The following is a 15,839-nucleotide window of genomic DNA, read 5'->3' as shown; positions in this document are numbered from 1 at the left end:
ATTGTTGAAAGTTTTTATCATGAAAGGATGTTGTATTTCATCAAATGCTTTTTCTGCATCTGTTGAGAAGATCGTGGTTTCTATCTTTCATTCTATTAATGTGGTGTATCACATTTATTGATTTGTGTATGTTGAACCACAGTTACGTCTCAGGGATAAATCCACTTGGTCATGGTATAAAATCCTCTTAATGTGGTCCTGAATTCAGCTTGGGATATTTTGAGGATTTTTGCATTTATATTCATCAGGAACATGGGCTGTAGGTTTCTTTTCTTGTAGTGTCTAGCTTTGATATCGGGTAACACTGGCCTCGTAAAATTAGTTTGAGAGTGTTTCCTCCTCTTCAAATTTTTGGAAGACTGTGAAAAATTGGCATTAATTCTTCTTTAAATGTTTGGTAGAATTCATCAGGGAAACCTTTTAGTCCTGGACTTTTCTTTGTTAGAAGATTTTCGATTGCCTATTCAATCTCCTTATTATTGGTCTGTTCAGATTTTCTATTTCTTCATGATTTGGTTTTGTTAGGTTGTAAGTTTCTAGGAATTTATCCATTACTTCTAGGTTATCTAATTTGTTGGTGTAAATTGTTCATGTAGTCCCTTATGATCCTTTGTATTTCTGTGGTATTTGTTGTAATGTCTTCTTTTTAATTTCTGATTTTATATTTATTTGAGTCTTCTATTTATTTGAGCCTTCTTTCTTCTTTTTCTTAGTTTTCTCAGTGTAACTAACTGTCAACTTTTGTTTATCTTTTCAAAAAAAAAGACAACAGCTCTTAGTTTTGTTGATCTTTTCTGTTGTTTTTCTGGACTCAGCTTAATTTATTTCTGTTCTGATCTTTGTTATTTCCTTTCTTCTGCTAGCTTTGGGCTGAGTTTGTTCCTCTTTTTTCTAGTTTCTTAAGGTGTACAGTTAGGTTGTTTATTTGAGATTTTTTTTTCTTGATGAAGGCATTTATCACTATAAACTTCCCTCTTAGAGTGTTTTTGCTGCATCCTATAAGTTCTGGTATGTTGTTTTTCCATTTCCAGTTGTCTCAAGATTTTTTTTTGATCTCCCTTTTGATTCTTCATTGACCCCTTGTTCAGGAGTGTGTTGTTTCATTTTCATATTTGTGAATTTTCCAGTTTTTCTCCTGTTATTGATTTATGGTTTCATACTATTGTGTTCAGGAAAAATACTTGGCATAATTTCAATCTTTTTAAATTTGCTAAAACTTATTTTGTTATCTATAATATGATCTATCCTGGAGAATGTTTTGTGTGTGATTGAGAAGAATGTGTATTCTGCTGCTGTTGGATGAAATGTTTTGTATATGTCTGTCAGGTGTATTTGGTCTAAAGTATAGTTCAAGTCTAATGTTTTCATATTGATTTTCTGTCTGGATGATCTAGCCATTATTGAAAATGAGGTATTTAAGTCCCCTACTAATATTGTTGTCTATTTCTCCCCTTAGATCTGTTAGTATTTGCTTAATATATTTAGTTGCTTCAATATTGGGTGCATATGTACTTATTATTGTTATATTCTCTTGATGAACTGACACCTTTATCCTTGTATAATGACCTTCTTTGTTTCTTCTTACAGTTTTTGGCTTAAAGTCTATTCTGTCTGATATAAGTATAGCTACTTCTGCTCCCTTTTTATTTCTACTTGCATCAAATATCTTTTTTCACCCCTTCACTTTGAGCCTGTGTGTGTCCTTAAAACTGAAGTGACTCTCTTGTAGGAAGCATATAGTTGGGTCTTATCTTTTTAATCCATTCAGCCACACTATGCCTTTTTTGGAGAATTTAATCCATTCACATTTAGAGTAATAATTGGTAGGTAAGGACTTAGGACTGCCTTCTTATTGTTTTCTTAATATTTTGTAGTTCCCTTGAACCTTTCTTCCTCTCTCACTGCCTTCCTTTGTGAACTGATGCTTTTTCATAGTGGTATGCTTTGATTTCCTTTTCTTTATCTTTTATGTATCCATAGTTTTTTGCTTTGTGTTTACCATGAGGCTTACATAATACATCTTATAGATACAACAGTCTATTTTACACTGTTAACAACTTTACTTTGATTGCATACAAAAACTCTACTCATTTATCCCCCTTTTATGTTACAATTAACCTTTTTGTGTATCATGTAACCATTAACATATTATTGTAGCTATATTTATTTTTAATACTTTTTCCCTTTAACCTTTGTACTAGAGTTAAGTGTAAAATCATATTACAGTATTAGAGTATTCTGAATTTGACGATATGCGTACCTTTACCAGTGTATTGTATATTTTCATGTAACTAATTAATGTCCTTTCATTTCAGCTTGGAGAACTCCTTTCAGCATTTCTTGTAGGGCAGGTCTAGAGGTGATAAACTGACTCAGTTTTTGCTTATCTGGGAAAATCTTTATCTTTTCTTCACTTCTGAAGGACTTTAAGCCAAAAACTGTAAGAAGAAACAAAGAAGGTCATTATACAAGGATAACGGTGTCCGTTCATCCAGAGAATATAACAATAATAAGTACATATGCACCCAATATTGAATATTTTCCAGGTAGAGTATTCTTGGTCGGCAGCTGTGTTTTGTTTTGTTTTTTCTTTCACTATAACACCCTACTCTCTTCTGACTACAAGGTTTTTGCTAAGAAATCCACTGACAACCTTATGGGAGTTGCTTTTTTAAGTTACAGGCTTCTTTTCTCTTGCACTTTTAAGATTCTCTCTGTCTTTGATTTTTGACTGTTTTATTACAACGTGTCTTGGAGAAGATCTCTTTGAGTTTGTTTGGGAACCTATGAACTTCATGAACTTGAATATCCAAATCTCTCCCCAGATTTGTGAAGTTCTTAGCCATTATTTCTTTAAATTAGCTTTCTGCCCCCTTCTCCCTCTCTTCTCCTTCTGGGACTTCAATAATTCACAGATTGTTTCTTTTGACGGTATTCAATAGACCACAAAGTCTTTCTTCACTCTTTTTACTTCTTTTTTCTTTGTTCTCCCCTGACTAATAATTTCAAAGGTCTTGTCTTCTATTTCACAAATTCTTCTTGGTCCATTCTGCTGTTGATGGCATCTATTGTATTTTTCATTTCATTCATTGTATCTCCAGCCACAGAATTTTTAAAAATGATTTTCTATTTTCTATCTCCTTGTTAAACTTCTTATTTTGTTTGTGTATATATTTTTTTGACTAATTTTGTTGAATTGTCTTTCTCCATGTTCTTGTAGCTCGTTGAGATTCCTTTCAAAGGATATTTAAAATTCTTTTTCAGGTAAATAATAGATTTCAGTGTCTTTGGGTCACAGTTACTGGAAGATTATTGTGATCCTTTGATGGTGTCACGTTTCCTTGACTTTTCATGTTCCTTGAAGTCTTGTGTTGCTTTGTTTGTTTTTTGCGGTACACGGGCCTCCCACCGCTGTGGCCTCTTCCGTTGCGGAGCAACAGGCTCTGGACGCACAGACTCAGCGGCCATGGCTCACGGGCCCAGCTGCTCCGCGGCACGTGGGATCCTCCCGGACCGGGGCACGAACCCGTGTCCCCTGCATCGGCAGGCAGACTCTCAACCACTGCGCCACCAGGGAAGCCCTGTGTTGCTTTCTTTGAACCTGAAGTAGCAGTCACTCCCTCCGGTCTTTACTGAGTGACTTCAGGAGAGAAATACCTCCTGTCAACCCTGCTAGGGATTTTGAGGTTCTCTCAGAACTTCTAAACATATGCTTGCTCCATGCTTTAAGCTCCCCTTTGTGGCAGAATTCTTTAACTTGCATGCCTTCTCTCAAGCCTGCCAAGCGCTTGGCAGCCTCCTTTGCTTTCTCAAGGGCGGGGCTAAAGCCCAAGTAGATCTCTCCGTGAGGCACAGATTCAGGCCGGCTTTCTGCACGTGCTCTCTAGCTGTCTGCCAAAGCTCGCTCTTGCCATTGTTGGGAACACTCAGAGGGAGCCAGCCACAGGTTGGGGGTGTGTGTATGTGTGAGGCTCATGGAGTGCCGGGGTGCCCGTGGGCCACTTAGGGAGATCTGTAGCTGAGATCTTGCAGGCTTCTCGGAGTCTGTAATGCAATTAGTAGGATCTGCATCCTTCTAATGCCTCCCCAAAGTTCTATCTGCTGCTCTCCCAGCCTCTTCCTGGCCCCTAGTCATGTATGTAGTTTGGAATCAAGACTCTGTGAGGAGCAGGAAAAAAATGGGTCTCTGGGGCAGTGTCCACATAGCTGGGGAGCTGGGGAAGTTCACACACACAATCTCACTCCCCGCCCCCCCAACGTCTCAGGAGAAAGCACAGCAGCCCAGAATGTCCTTCTTGGCACTGAGCTGTACCACTTTGGGGGAGGGGTAATGCAGGTAACGTGAAACTGGTCCTGTTATGCTCTCCAATGCATCCAAACTTGATTTTCTTGCTCCAGCTGTGTGGTGTGCTGGAACTTCTCCACTAGAAACCTGGACTTCCACAAAGGCTCTCTCATCTGTAGGTAATTGGCTAAGACACTGTTCTCCAGGGGCTTCCAAACCACAGACAGGAGGGGCTGGTGCCAATTCATGGGCTACTGCAGATTTCACAGCTAGGACTTCGATCTATATGCTTTTGACCTGATGAATGGGTGGGCAAGACTCCTCCCAGGTCCCGTGGCATACAGTGCTTGATCCCACAGCTGCAAAAAGGCACTTTTGTTCATGGATAGCTGAAAACTTGTTGTTGTTGATGGGGAGATATGAGCAAGGGACATCTTATTTGGTCATCTTACTGACTTCACTCTTCTTTCCATTACTTTTTAAATTTTTTTGTGCTCCATAGTTTCTAGTGTACCATTTTATTTCCTCTTCTCTTTTATTTTTTTGCGGTAGGTGGGTCTTTCACTGTTGTGGCCTCTCCCGTTGCGGAGCACAGGCTCCAGACGCGCAAGCTCAGCGGCCATGGCTCACGGGCCCAGCCGCTCCGCGGCATGTGGGATCTTCCCAGACCGGTGCACGAACCCGCGTCCCCTGCATCGGCAGGCAGACTCTCAACCACTGCGCCTCCAGGGAAACCCTCCTCTTCTCTTTTATCGTATATTTTTGAGTTATTTTCTTAGTGGGCACTATGAGGATTACCGCTATTATTGTAATTTGTAACAATCTAGTTCAGGTTAATACCATCTTAATTTCAATAGTATATGTGAACTTTGATCCTATATAGCTCTCCTGCTATATGCAGGGACGATGAATGAAGAATCACAGAATCTGGCTGATGCCTATCTCCTGCCCCTTCTCTCTCTGGCTTATTTCTTTTGCCCCAGTCTCTTATTCACCATTATCAGGTGTGTGGGGAGAAGGTGGAAAGGGTGGTGGGGGCAGAGAAAAAAAAAGCTGCTATGAATGGAGGAGGGGGCCAGGAACTAAGGGATGCAGAAAGCCTCTAGAAATTGGAAAAGGTAAGAAAACTGATTCTCCCGTAGAGTCTCCAGAAGGAATGCAGCCCTACAGACCCATTTTAAACATCTCCAGAACTTTAAGGTAATATATTTGTATTGTTTTAAGGCATTAAGTCTATGATAATTTGTTACAGTGGCAATAAGGAATGAATACAGATTTTGGTACCGGGAAATGGGGTGTTGCTATTACAAATACTAAAACATGTAGAAGTGACTTTGGAATGGGGCAATGGGAAGAGGCTGGAAGAATTCTGAGCATGATAGGAAAAGCCTAGCTTTCCCGGAACAGACTGTTGGCAGTGACAGGATATGAATACACTTGGCATTCCCTCCTGAAACAGGGCCTCTTGCCAGTGCTATGTGCTCAGAGATTCGTTGTGCAAGGAGCAAGGAATCCCATGCTTAGCTGGAATGACAGCAACAACAAAAATGGATTCAAGGTTTCCTGAAAGTGAGTAGATATGGTTGCAAAGGAAATGTGAGTAGATAATTTTGGGGACTTGAGCACACGCATTGCCCCGCCCCTAAGCCTCCCTTCTTTCCAGACCCTCCACTTCAAATCAGCCTGGCATTAGAGGGTCTGATGCTCAGTAAGCTGTTTGGTGATGCCCCATTTGCTTGCACTTCATTCTGTTTTTGCCTCCTGGCATCCACTGCAATTTGAGCGGTCAGGGCTGAGGATTGGAGGAGTGAAGGACGGGCAGGGGGTACGGTTGGGCCTGGCACGAGGGTCAGTGAGTTCCATTAACAGCTGCCAGTGAATTGGCTGCTGACTGATGTACAGGGCACTTTGGGAGTGTTCCTTGGAGTTTTGATGGAATCCCTCAGCCAGAATCAGGGACTCCGGATGGGCTCAGGAATCTGGAAGCAGAATACCTTCTCTTCCTCTTCAGCTCTAGGTGGTAGAAATGAAAGTTTTCCAAAAGACATACACCCAGATCCCAAAACCTAGGGTCTGCTGGGTTCCTACATGCAATACAACATCATCCCCATTTTATTGATGGAGACTCAGAATACTCAACCTGCCCTAGGTAACAGAGTGAGTCAGTGCCAGTTCCGGGATTAGAACCTAAGTGTCCTTCTGCCAACCAGGGTTCTCCCCTACTGCCAAAGGCACTGCCTGATCTAGCTTGATACAGCAGCCCTCTCCCCACCAGAGTGGCCTTGGTATCTGCAAACTCACCAGGCAGAATTTATTCATAGGACAAGATATTTGCTTTCCTTAGTGGAGGAGCTGTCTGGGTCTAGGTGGGTCAAATCCTCACAGGTAGGTCAAAAGCCATGCAAAGGAATAGACAACTTAGGTGGACATTCTGGAAAAAGAGGCCTATCCATCTAAAATATGATCTCAGACTCCTGGGGTTGGGATTAGGAGACAGTGATGGAGAAAAGTGCATTCTGGTTTCAGGGAAAGCTGACCCCTTAGAATGTAGGTTGTAGAAGGAGCTTCCTCTTTATCTTAAGTCACAGGTCTTCTCCTCCATCTACGATACCCAGCATTTCACTTTGCCCAGCTAATTTTTCTCCGATGTTACCTCTTATACTCCATATTCAGACACTCATAATCTCTTGCCTGGACCATGGCAGTAGCCTCTTCCTTGTCCCTACTTGTCCAGGTCTGCAGGAAGCCAGTAAGTTACAGTTACTGAAACTCATCTATGAACCTCTGAACATGGACATGTCCTTCCTCACTGGCCCAAACATTTCCAACATCTCCTGTTAACCTATGAGGCTGAGTATTAACTTTCCACCTTGACATTTATAACCCTTTACTCGGGACTTCCCTGGTGGCGCAGTGGTTAAGAATTCGTCTGCCAATGCTGGGAACAAGGATTCGAGCCCTGGTGCAGGAAGATCCCACATGCCACGGAGCAACTAAGCCTGTGAGGAGCAACTAAGCCCGTGTGCCACAACTACTGAGCCTGCACTCTAAAGCCTGCGAGCCACAACTACTGAGCCCGCATGCCACAACTACTGAAGCCTGCATGCCTAGAGCCCGTGCTCTGCAACAAGAGAAGCCACCGCAATGAGAAGCCTGCACACTGCAATGAAGGGTAGCCCCCGCTCACTGCAACTACAGAAGGCACGTGCACAGCAACGGAGACCCAATGCAGCCAAAATATAAATAAATAAATAAAACCCTCTACTCAACCTTCCTTCCTAATCTTCCCTGTCACTTGACACAGACATGGAGCCCAATTCTCATCTAATTGGTTTTCTCCCTCTTTGATGGACATGTCATCATCATTTTTACCTCTAGATATTTGGTCCCACTCTTCTCCTTTTGTTTTCTTTTTTCTTTTTTCTTTTTTGGCCATGCCACATGGCTTGTGGGATTTTAGTTTCCTGACCAGGGATTGAAACTTGGCCCTCGGCAGTGAGCTCACAGAGTCCTAAGCACTGGGCCGCCAGGGAATTCCCTCTCCTTTTCTTAATGATCTTGTAATTTGTCTAGAAAAATCTCATGCATTCATCAACGATAAGTTCAAGTCATATATTCTTTTTTTTTTTTTTGCGGTACCTGGGCCTCTCACTGTTGTGGCCTCTCCCGTTGCGGAGCACAGGCTCCAGACGCACAGGCTCAGTGGCCATGGCTCACGGGCCCAGCCACTCAGCGGCATGTGGGATCCTCCCGGACCGGGGCACGAACCCGTATCCCCTGCATCGGCAGGTGGACTCTCAACCACTGCGCCACCAGGGAAGCCCTATACTCAGCTTTTTAATTTCCTTCAAGAAAATGTCAAAAGACAGGTTTTGTACAAAAATATATATATTTTGTTCAATAGTTACATAATATACATTTCCACAATAGCACTTTCAGCAATGACTTAGAATGTAAAACAAAAAGTTTTTTCATTAATCATCCTTGCAAGGACCCTCCCGCCATCCCAGGGGTAGAACTGGGATTCACAGAGGAAAGCAATTTGCCCAAGTCTCCATTTAAAAAAAGAAACAAAACACTAGTAGTCATGGAAGATAAACTTAAAACATCAATAACTTAAATAAGATTAATATTACTTAAGGCATCATGTTTCATATCAATAAAGTGCACACTCTTTAAAATTATAATAAGATAACATCATAGGGCAGTTAGGGAAAGCCAGAAGAAAACAAACTGTCTTCAGATTCTCGGGTTGTGGAGGGAGTGCTCAAGGCTTTGGAGTTTGCCTTTTCTTGTCCAGATGTCTCATGGAGTCCTGGACCCACTTCTGCTTGGGGTCTGCACAGATGTCCTTGCCCAGTATGGTCTTGAAGCTGTGGAGAAGAGAGGGGACGGTTAGATGGAGTTCCGTTGAGATTTCAGCCTATGAATGCAGCCTATTTACCCCAAGACGCTGCCGTGGGAACTTGAGGAGGAAAGCAGGTGGAAGGAGGGAGCCCAGGGCAAGTCAGTCCTGTAGATGGTGCAGATAAAGCCATCCTGATTTCAGGCTAAAGAAACCGGGATGGTCTGAATAAGCACCCAGGTGGAGAGTGATGTTAGGAGTAACTTCTTCCCTTGTGGCTGCAGTTTTTCCATTGGGCACCTTTGGATATTGGATTAGGTCACGTAACTCTCTGACTTCACATTTGTGAACCATGCCCCTGGCGCCCCGAGGAAGAACTGGACCACGGAGGCCTGAAGTGTTCAACTCACATCACAGCTTCTTTGGGACACTTGCTGCTGGTGACTCTTCTATAGCTCATCAGCCTCTGATTCGAGATCTTCTTATTGGCGAATGTATAACAGCAGGTGACTGGGGAGTTAATTGCATCTGGAAATAGAACCACAAAGAAAAAGCACTTTAGGACGGACTAGGTTCTTTCTGATCTCAATCAGAGCAGAAAAGAGGAGTAAGGAGAAGACAAAAGGGAGTCAGGAGTGGAGGTAGAACCACTTAAATCCCAATACTTCTGCCTATGCTAGAATAGCATACAAACTCAGTTTCCTATGCTCTAAAATGGGTATACAGCATCGATAATGAACTGAGGGAAGGGAGCTCTGTTAAAACTAAATAACTTAAAAAAAAAACTAAATAACTTTTGGAAGTGCTCTTAAGAGGAGCTAATAATCCAAGTTATCAGGGTCAGGGACACAGCTGTGGGTCCCCTTTAGGCTCCAAGTAATCGATGCTTGGTTGTGAGTTTCCCTGGTACCCACTGCCTCTGCAAAACTGAGTCTCTGGAGTCCAGATTCCAGGTCTCCTCCTCTGCCCTCCACAGTATCTGGAAATACCCTGCCAGAGAACCCCCTCTCTTTATATCCCAGTCCCCAAATTTTGCTGAAAGGAGCCAGGGCAGTAACTGCTCTGGGTTCAGGCTTCCAGAGCTGGAGTTCTGGAAGGAGCTGGATTTGGGGTCTGCAGCTGGAATTCTCATCCCGGCTCTGCCCAAGGGAAGCTCTGTGATCAAGCTCACTCCTATGCCTCTCTGACTTTCCTAGTTAAAGCGAGAGTGTGGGTACCTTCTGCTCTGATGGCCCATCACAACCCAGGGATGGGGTGATGTGCTTCAAAGGGAAAGAGACAGGGGACTTACCTGGCTGAGCGAGCACCTGGGTGCTGAAGGCGGCTGTTGTGAGCAGCAGACACAGGAGGGCTGCGGACACCTTCATGTTGGAGAGAGAGGATTCAAGATTCAGCGTGGGAGCTGTTGGTTTCTGGATTGGTCTCAGCCTCTCTGCTCCTGCAGTGGCTTTGCCTGCCTTTTATTGAAAACCAAGAGGGTGGAGCAATGGGAGAGAGGTTGGCCCAGGACAGCATCAGCCTCAATGAATGACGAAGTGGAATCTTGAAAGTGCTGAGCAAGTGAAGCACCCGAAGACATTTCCAGGAAGTAGAAGAGAGAAGCGGTAGGTCAGGACTGGACACTTTTTCCATTCGAAGTTGAGATAAAAAGAAATGGGAGGAGCAGGGTACAGTTATATCCCGAGAGACCACAGACGTAAACCAAACGGTTTATTCTTAAGGATTCTGCTTTCTCCGAAGTGAAAACTGCAGAAAGGAAGGGAAGCAAGAGAAAGAGAGGTCACAAGGACGATGAAAGCATCTCTGAGCTTAACCATGGTTTAACCCTGGTCTACCTTCAAGCAACATCCCAGGGGACCTTCAAGCCAAGAAACGGTTCTGAAGTCTTGGCAGCCCCCACCCCGCCCCGCAACAGCATACTAAATCCCCTTGCTCTTTGAAATGTAGGATGGTGGTACAATTGAAGCTTAGCCGAACTATAGGGTTTTTTTAAACTATAAAAGTGAATTCTAGAATCATCGGATTTAAGACTTGGAAGAAGCCCTCTAAATCATGTAGTGCTGCAAAAGAAATTTTCATGTAATACTAATGCAGTACTTACTCTGTGCCAGGAATATTCTAAGCCCTTTACAAATGCCAAGCCTTTCAACTCTCCAACCCCATCTAGTAGGTATTGTTCATTCCAATTTTATAGCCAGGCAACGAAGATACAGAGAAGGTAAGTAACCTGCTTGAGTTCCCCCAAGAAGAACCCAGTGTCTTGTGCTGTCATGACTAGGACATATGAAAGGGGCACATTCCCCAGCTGGCTCTCTGGTCATTTACCTGGGTGCCCTCTGTCCTCAGCCTCTGCCAAACTAGCCGACATCTAAAGGGGAGTCGGGGATGTTCCTTGCGGTTAAGTCATTATGGGATTTGGAGCCTGTGGTTAGCACAGCAGGCAGACAAGACAAGAAGCGTGTCCTTTGCTACGGCGGCTGTTAGCCCAGCTTCTTTCTGGATTCCTAGGTAGCAGGGGTGAGCAAAGGAACAGCATTACTGGAATTAGAACACTTGCCTTCATGCTGCAGCTCTGTCTTAGATTTCCTCAGAAACCCCAGAAGCAGTCATAATACCTAAGACCTCAGCATTCATTTCAGTGAACTCTTTTCTCTTACAAATATGATAGGATTCCTTGAGGCATGTTGGTGGCTAAGCCGAGCCTCGAATTCAGGTCTCTACTCCCCCATTTCACTGCCTCGTGCTTTTGAGCTTGCTTGGTCTTTGCCCAGTGAGCATGCCCATGAGCTGGTGACCTTTCTTTCTTAGAGAGTCTTTGAGACAAGGTCTATGCAATACATGGAACTTTTTGGAAGAACTGTCTGACATTTGTAACCACTGCTACATTTGTAATAAGAAATGGGTTCTATTGAACAAACGACTGTATCTGGTCCATATTAGTGGTGAGTAATGGCGAAGAAGAGGACTAGCTGGTGTCACTGAGTGTTTCCCAGGAGCCAGGCCCTGTGCTTGGGTGATTTCCAGCATTGTCTCATTGGTCCTCCAAACAACCCAACTTGCCTTACATTGCAACTGAAGTGAACTCACTTGTCGAGGATCTCACAGGTAAGAGCAGGTGGGGCTGAGATTCCCACCCAGGACACTGATTCCAGAATCCCTACTTCCAGGCACTAGGCTTAATGTCTCAGGATGGATATTGGTTTCCTAGAGAATCTAAGAGCAGAGAATCTATGGAGAAGCCATGCCAGGCTTTTGGGTGTGATTCCAAAAGGGCAGGACAAAGAGAACAAATTAACTTGGGCACTGCTCTGCTTGTGCCCCTCTAGGAGCCTTAACTGCATTCTGCCTGACTCCTTTTAACCCGCCTACCACCTCCTCAACCCCGACTTGGGCTGTTTTGCTCAGTGCTCTGCCAACAGCTCTATCCATTCTTACTGAATGAGTCAATTATTTTCAGGAATGGAGACTGTGTAACGTCATGTATGTCTTCCCAGACCATCTCACCTTAACTTCGAGACATTTTTCCTCATATTAATGGAAACTCCTCTCTAGTCTATTAGTGTCCTTTTCTGTGGACTTGGTGGATTTCATCCCGTTTCCTTCTAGAATCCGGTCATTCCTTGGATTTTTGTCTAGGTTAACAAATTTAAAGATGTTGAGATCTTAAAAAATGTAAGTCTATAAGAAAAAAACCCCACAAAACCCCCATAATATTGAAAAGTAATAGAACATCTGGGTCTGAAGGTTTCATCTGGAAAGTTTTCAGCTGGATAGATATCAGGCTTTCGTATATGATTATTCAGGTTGTCTATTTCTTTGTGGGAAAGTTTGGGAATTTGTTTCTTGTGATGTATTGGTTGGTTTTATGTATCGTGTTGAATTTATGGACATATATTTGTCCACAATATTCTTTTATTACCTCTTTATTGTCTAAAGGTTAAACGCTGATGTATCATCTTTCATTCATGACATTGATAATTTGTCTTTATAAATAAAAATATAATTCCCCTAAAAAAATCAAGATGTTGAGATCTTGAAACTGCTCTCTCTTGATTCTGCTAGGTAGTTATCGTTCCTCGTCTCCTAGAGCCAATGCACCTGTAGAGATCTTACAGTACATCTCCTCTTCTTATGTAAGGAAACCATATTCTTGATATGGGCAGGGAGAGCAGCTGGCCCCTGGTCACCCATAGTCACACAGAGAAGTTTTCTGGGTTTTTTTTCTGAGTTTTCAGGCAGACTTCTGAGTATTTGAAGCCATGTCTCTGCTTCAGGAAGGGATCACCATTTTTGGAAAGTGACTCAGTCACTGCAAGTGTCAGGCAACAAACAGATCAAAGGTGAAAGATGAGTCAGAAGAGAAAGTCTTCAGGAAGATGGTAGCTGCCTCCCTGTCACTTCTGCTCAGTCAAGAAGAGCTGCTCTCCCCAGATGGAGGGTCAATCACAGGATGGGAGAAACAAGTGGAAATTCCCACTCTGAGGCAGCTCTGGAAGTCCCCAGATTCCTTGGAGAAGAATGCACTTGGCTGGAGCCTGCATTCCAGATGCTGGGTTTGGATCCAGAGACGTCTCACGGGGGGCATGTGCTGCGAACATCCCAGTGCAAGGTCCGGGTTGGGGCCCTGCTTCAGGGCATGCAAGGGAAAGGCCCCGGGGAGAGTTGTGGCGAGAAGGCAGGGTTAAGGTTTTGCTGTTCCCCAGAATCCCCAGTCCCCCTGGGACCCCTCCTCAACAACACACAGATGAGGAATGGAAAAGTTCCTCTTGGTGAATAATCTTTCCTTCCTCCCTCCCTGTGGGCTGACCTCACCCCCCGCCCCAACCCGGATCTTCCGCGTGGACCTTGATCATCGGCCCAGACTCCCACTCAGTGTCAGGGGCAAAGGAAAGAGGAACTGAGAGTGATCTTTCTAGACATATCAGAAGCCAGCACCTCGCCCCTGCCTTGGTCCCTTCCACAGTTCGGTTGCTTCCCCCTCTGCATCTAGCACGGGGTGCACTTACCTTTGCATGCTGATGCTTCTCCGGTTCAGGCCTTAGAGTGAGATACACAGTAGGCCTTGCACCCATTAGGTCCTTTCTAGACACTTCCCCAGGCCTCTCCTCCTGCTGCAACCTACCGTTCTCCTCCACGTTAGCTCTGAATTCTAGGGAGGACAGAGCTTACTTTCCTGGGGCCCCAACTCTAGGATCCCTTGCCTTTCAAGGATGAGAAATCCATTCTTTATTCTTGCACAGAATGTCAGATAAAAACAGAACCTTGGAGATTATCTTCCTGTTTCATGGATGGGGAGATTGAGGCCAAGAAAGAGGCTGTGACAGGCCTGAGGTGACGTAGTAGACGAACAGCAGAGTTTGTGGGGACTTGTCCGTTTCTGGGTTCTCAGCGTAGCACCCTTCCTCAGATGCTGCACTAACTCCTTGTTATAACACACAAACAGTTAGCATCTTTTCGGTACACAGCACCAGGTAGGGGACTGGGATTGGAGGATGGGAAAAGCGAGCCAGACATGCAGCCTGCTTTCCAGATGAGATGATTAAGTAGCCACGGGAAGTCAGGCTGAGTTTATAAATAAACCTAAGCAGTGCTCACTCCAAGCTTCAGCATCCAGGCATTTCCTGTGTTCCAGGTGGATCCGCCTCAAGTTTATATGTGTGAAAGAGCCGAGGATGTTTGGGGGAGGGAGCAGGGGGGGATAGCCTATGGGAAGAGAAAGGAAAGATTCACCTGCAACAGCCAGCTCTTGTTGGTTGGGGACGGAGAGAATGGGTCTCAGCCCAGTGGGGGGCTTGTCACTAAGACTGCCTTGTGGGCCAGTCCTCAGGGACCAGCACCTGAGCCCTACAGTGAGGGGCTGCTCTGGGCAAGGGGGTCACGTCTAAGAAAATCGTTAGGATAATGACAGTGTAAGACTCGATACTGCTCCCCAGATAGACTGTAACCAGGGGTAGCACCATGTGGGAGAAGCCACTTTCTAGGGATTGCACTGCCCAAGGTGCCCCAGGCAGTGTCAAGGGGGCTGGTGAGCACAGTTGAGGTACCCCTGTGACAGCCCTGAACTTGGGGGCATCGTAGGGAAACAGAGCTCATGAAGAGCAGGTGGAGTGGAGACAGAGAAACACTGCTTTGACAGCCTTCTATGGCATCCGTGGTTTTTGTTTGTTTGTTTGTTTGTTTGTTTTTGCGGTACGCGGGCCTCTCACTGTTGTGGCCTCTCCCGTTGCGGAGCACAGGCTCCGGGCGCGCAGGCTCAGTGGCCATGGCTCATGGGCCCAGCCGCTCCGCGGCATGTGGGATCTTCCCGGACCGGGGCACGAACCCGTGTCCCCTGCATCGGCAGGCGGACTCTCAACCACTGCGCCACCAGGGAAGCCCGGCATCCGTGTTTTAACACCTGTGTTGGGGTCCTCTGAAGGAAACGCAAGTGACACACAGAATCACTGCAATAACCAGAGAGATGCAGAGCTGTGAGAGCCCCAGCTACGGGGCTCAGGAAAGCTTCATGGTGGTTATTTTAAGATGGGCTCAGGGGTTGGCAGGTTTCGAACCTTGGGTGATTACTGGATGGAGGAGGGGTGCATTCTGGAGCGAACTTAGAGAGATCAGAGGTTTAAAGTGCTCACATAGCTTCTTGGGATCTTGTTAAAGTACAGATTCTGATTCTGTAAGTCTTGGGTGGGCCTGAGATCCTGCATTTCTAACCAGCTCCCAGGTGAGGCTTATGATACTGGCCTATCGTCCCATTAGAAGAACCTTAAAAGGGCTCAGCAGGGGAAATTGTGGTCAGGGGTGGGAAACATGAGCAGTTCATCGTGTCTAGACAAGGGTTCTTACCTGTGGCTCTTGGCTAGGCTTCAAGAACCGTCTGTAATTGTGTCCCACATTTACGTGATTGTGTATTTTTCTGGAGAGCAGGTCCGTAGCTGCCATCAGATTAGCAAAGGCATCCGTGACCTCCAGATAGTTAAGGACCACTGAACCTAACAAAAATAGAGTTCTGGTCTTCACCTCTGACCTGCTGAATCGCAGTCTGTAATTTTATTATTTAAAGATTATTTTTTCTTTCTTTCCCCCTTTTTTAAATTGAAGTATACTTGATTTACAATGTTGTGTTAGTTTCTGCTATACAGTAAAGTGATTCAGTTATACGTATATATTGATATTCTTTTCCATTGTGGTCTATCACAGGATATTGACTATAGTTCC

General features: G+C 44.6%; 1 protein-coding gene across 1 annotated transcript; it reads right to left on the bottom strand.

Annotated features, from left to right (window-relative positions):
* Window positions 1-8,155: 8,155 nt before the first annotated feature.
* On the bottom strand, window positions 8,156-10,080 carry LOC101326847 (C-C motif chemokine 2). Its single transcript, XM_019927171.3, has 3 exons — window positions 9,922-10,080; window positions 9,041-9,158; window positions 8,156-8,658 (listed from the first exon to the last, which is right to left on the bottom strand). Exons 1-3 carry the CDS (start codon window positions 9,995-9,997, stop codon window positions 8,553-8,555), a joined length of 300 nt encoding a protein of 99 aa, XP_019782730.1. The 5' UTR covers window positions 9,998-10,080; the 3' UTR covers window positions 8,156-8,552.
* Window positions 10,081-15,839: the final 5,759 nt, after the last annotated feature.

The sequence above is a fragment of the Tursiops truncatus genome, chromosome 20, assembly GCF_011762595.2.
Source record: "Tursiops truncatus isolate mTurTru1 chromosome 20, mTurTru1.mat.Y, whole genome shotgun sequence".
Classification (NCBI taxonomy): Eukaryota; Metazoa; Chordata; class Mammalia; order Artiodactyla; family Delphinidae; genus Tursiops; species Tursiops truncatus.
This window is presented reverse-complemented; position numbering and strand designations above follow the sequence as displayed.

Excerpts from the sequence above, each read along its gene's own strand:
- LOC101326847 (XM_019927171.3), bottom strand. The coding sequence starts at position 9,997 with ATGAAGGTGTCCGCAGCCCTCCTGTGTCTGCTGCTCACAACAGCCGCC. Across the intron at positions 9,159-9,921 it reads CCAGGTGCTCGCTCAGCCAG|ATGCAATTAACTCCCCAGTC; the intron begins GTAAGTCCCCTG and ends TTCTATTTCCAG. Across the intron at positions 8,659-9,040 it reads TGTCCCAAAGAAGCTGTGAT|CTTCAAGACCATACTGGGCA; the intron begins GTGAGTTGAACA and ends TCTTCTCCACAG.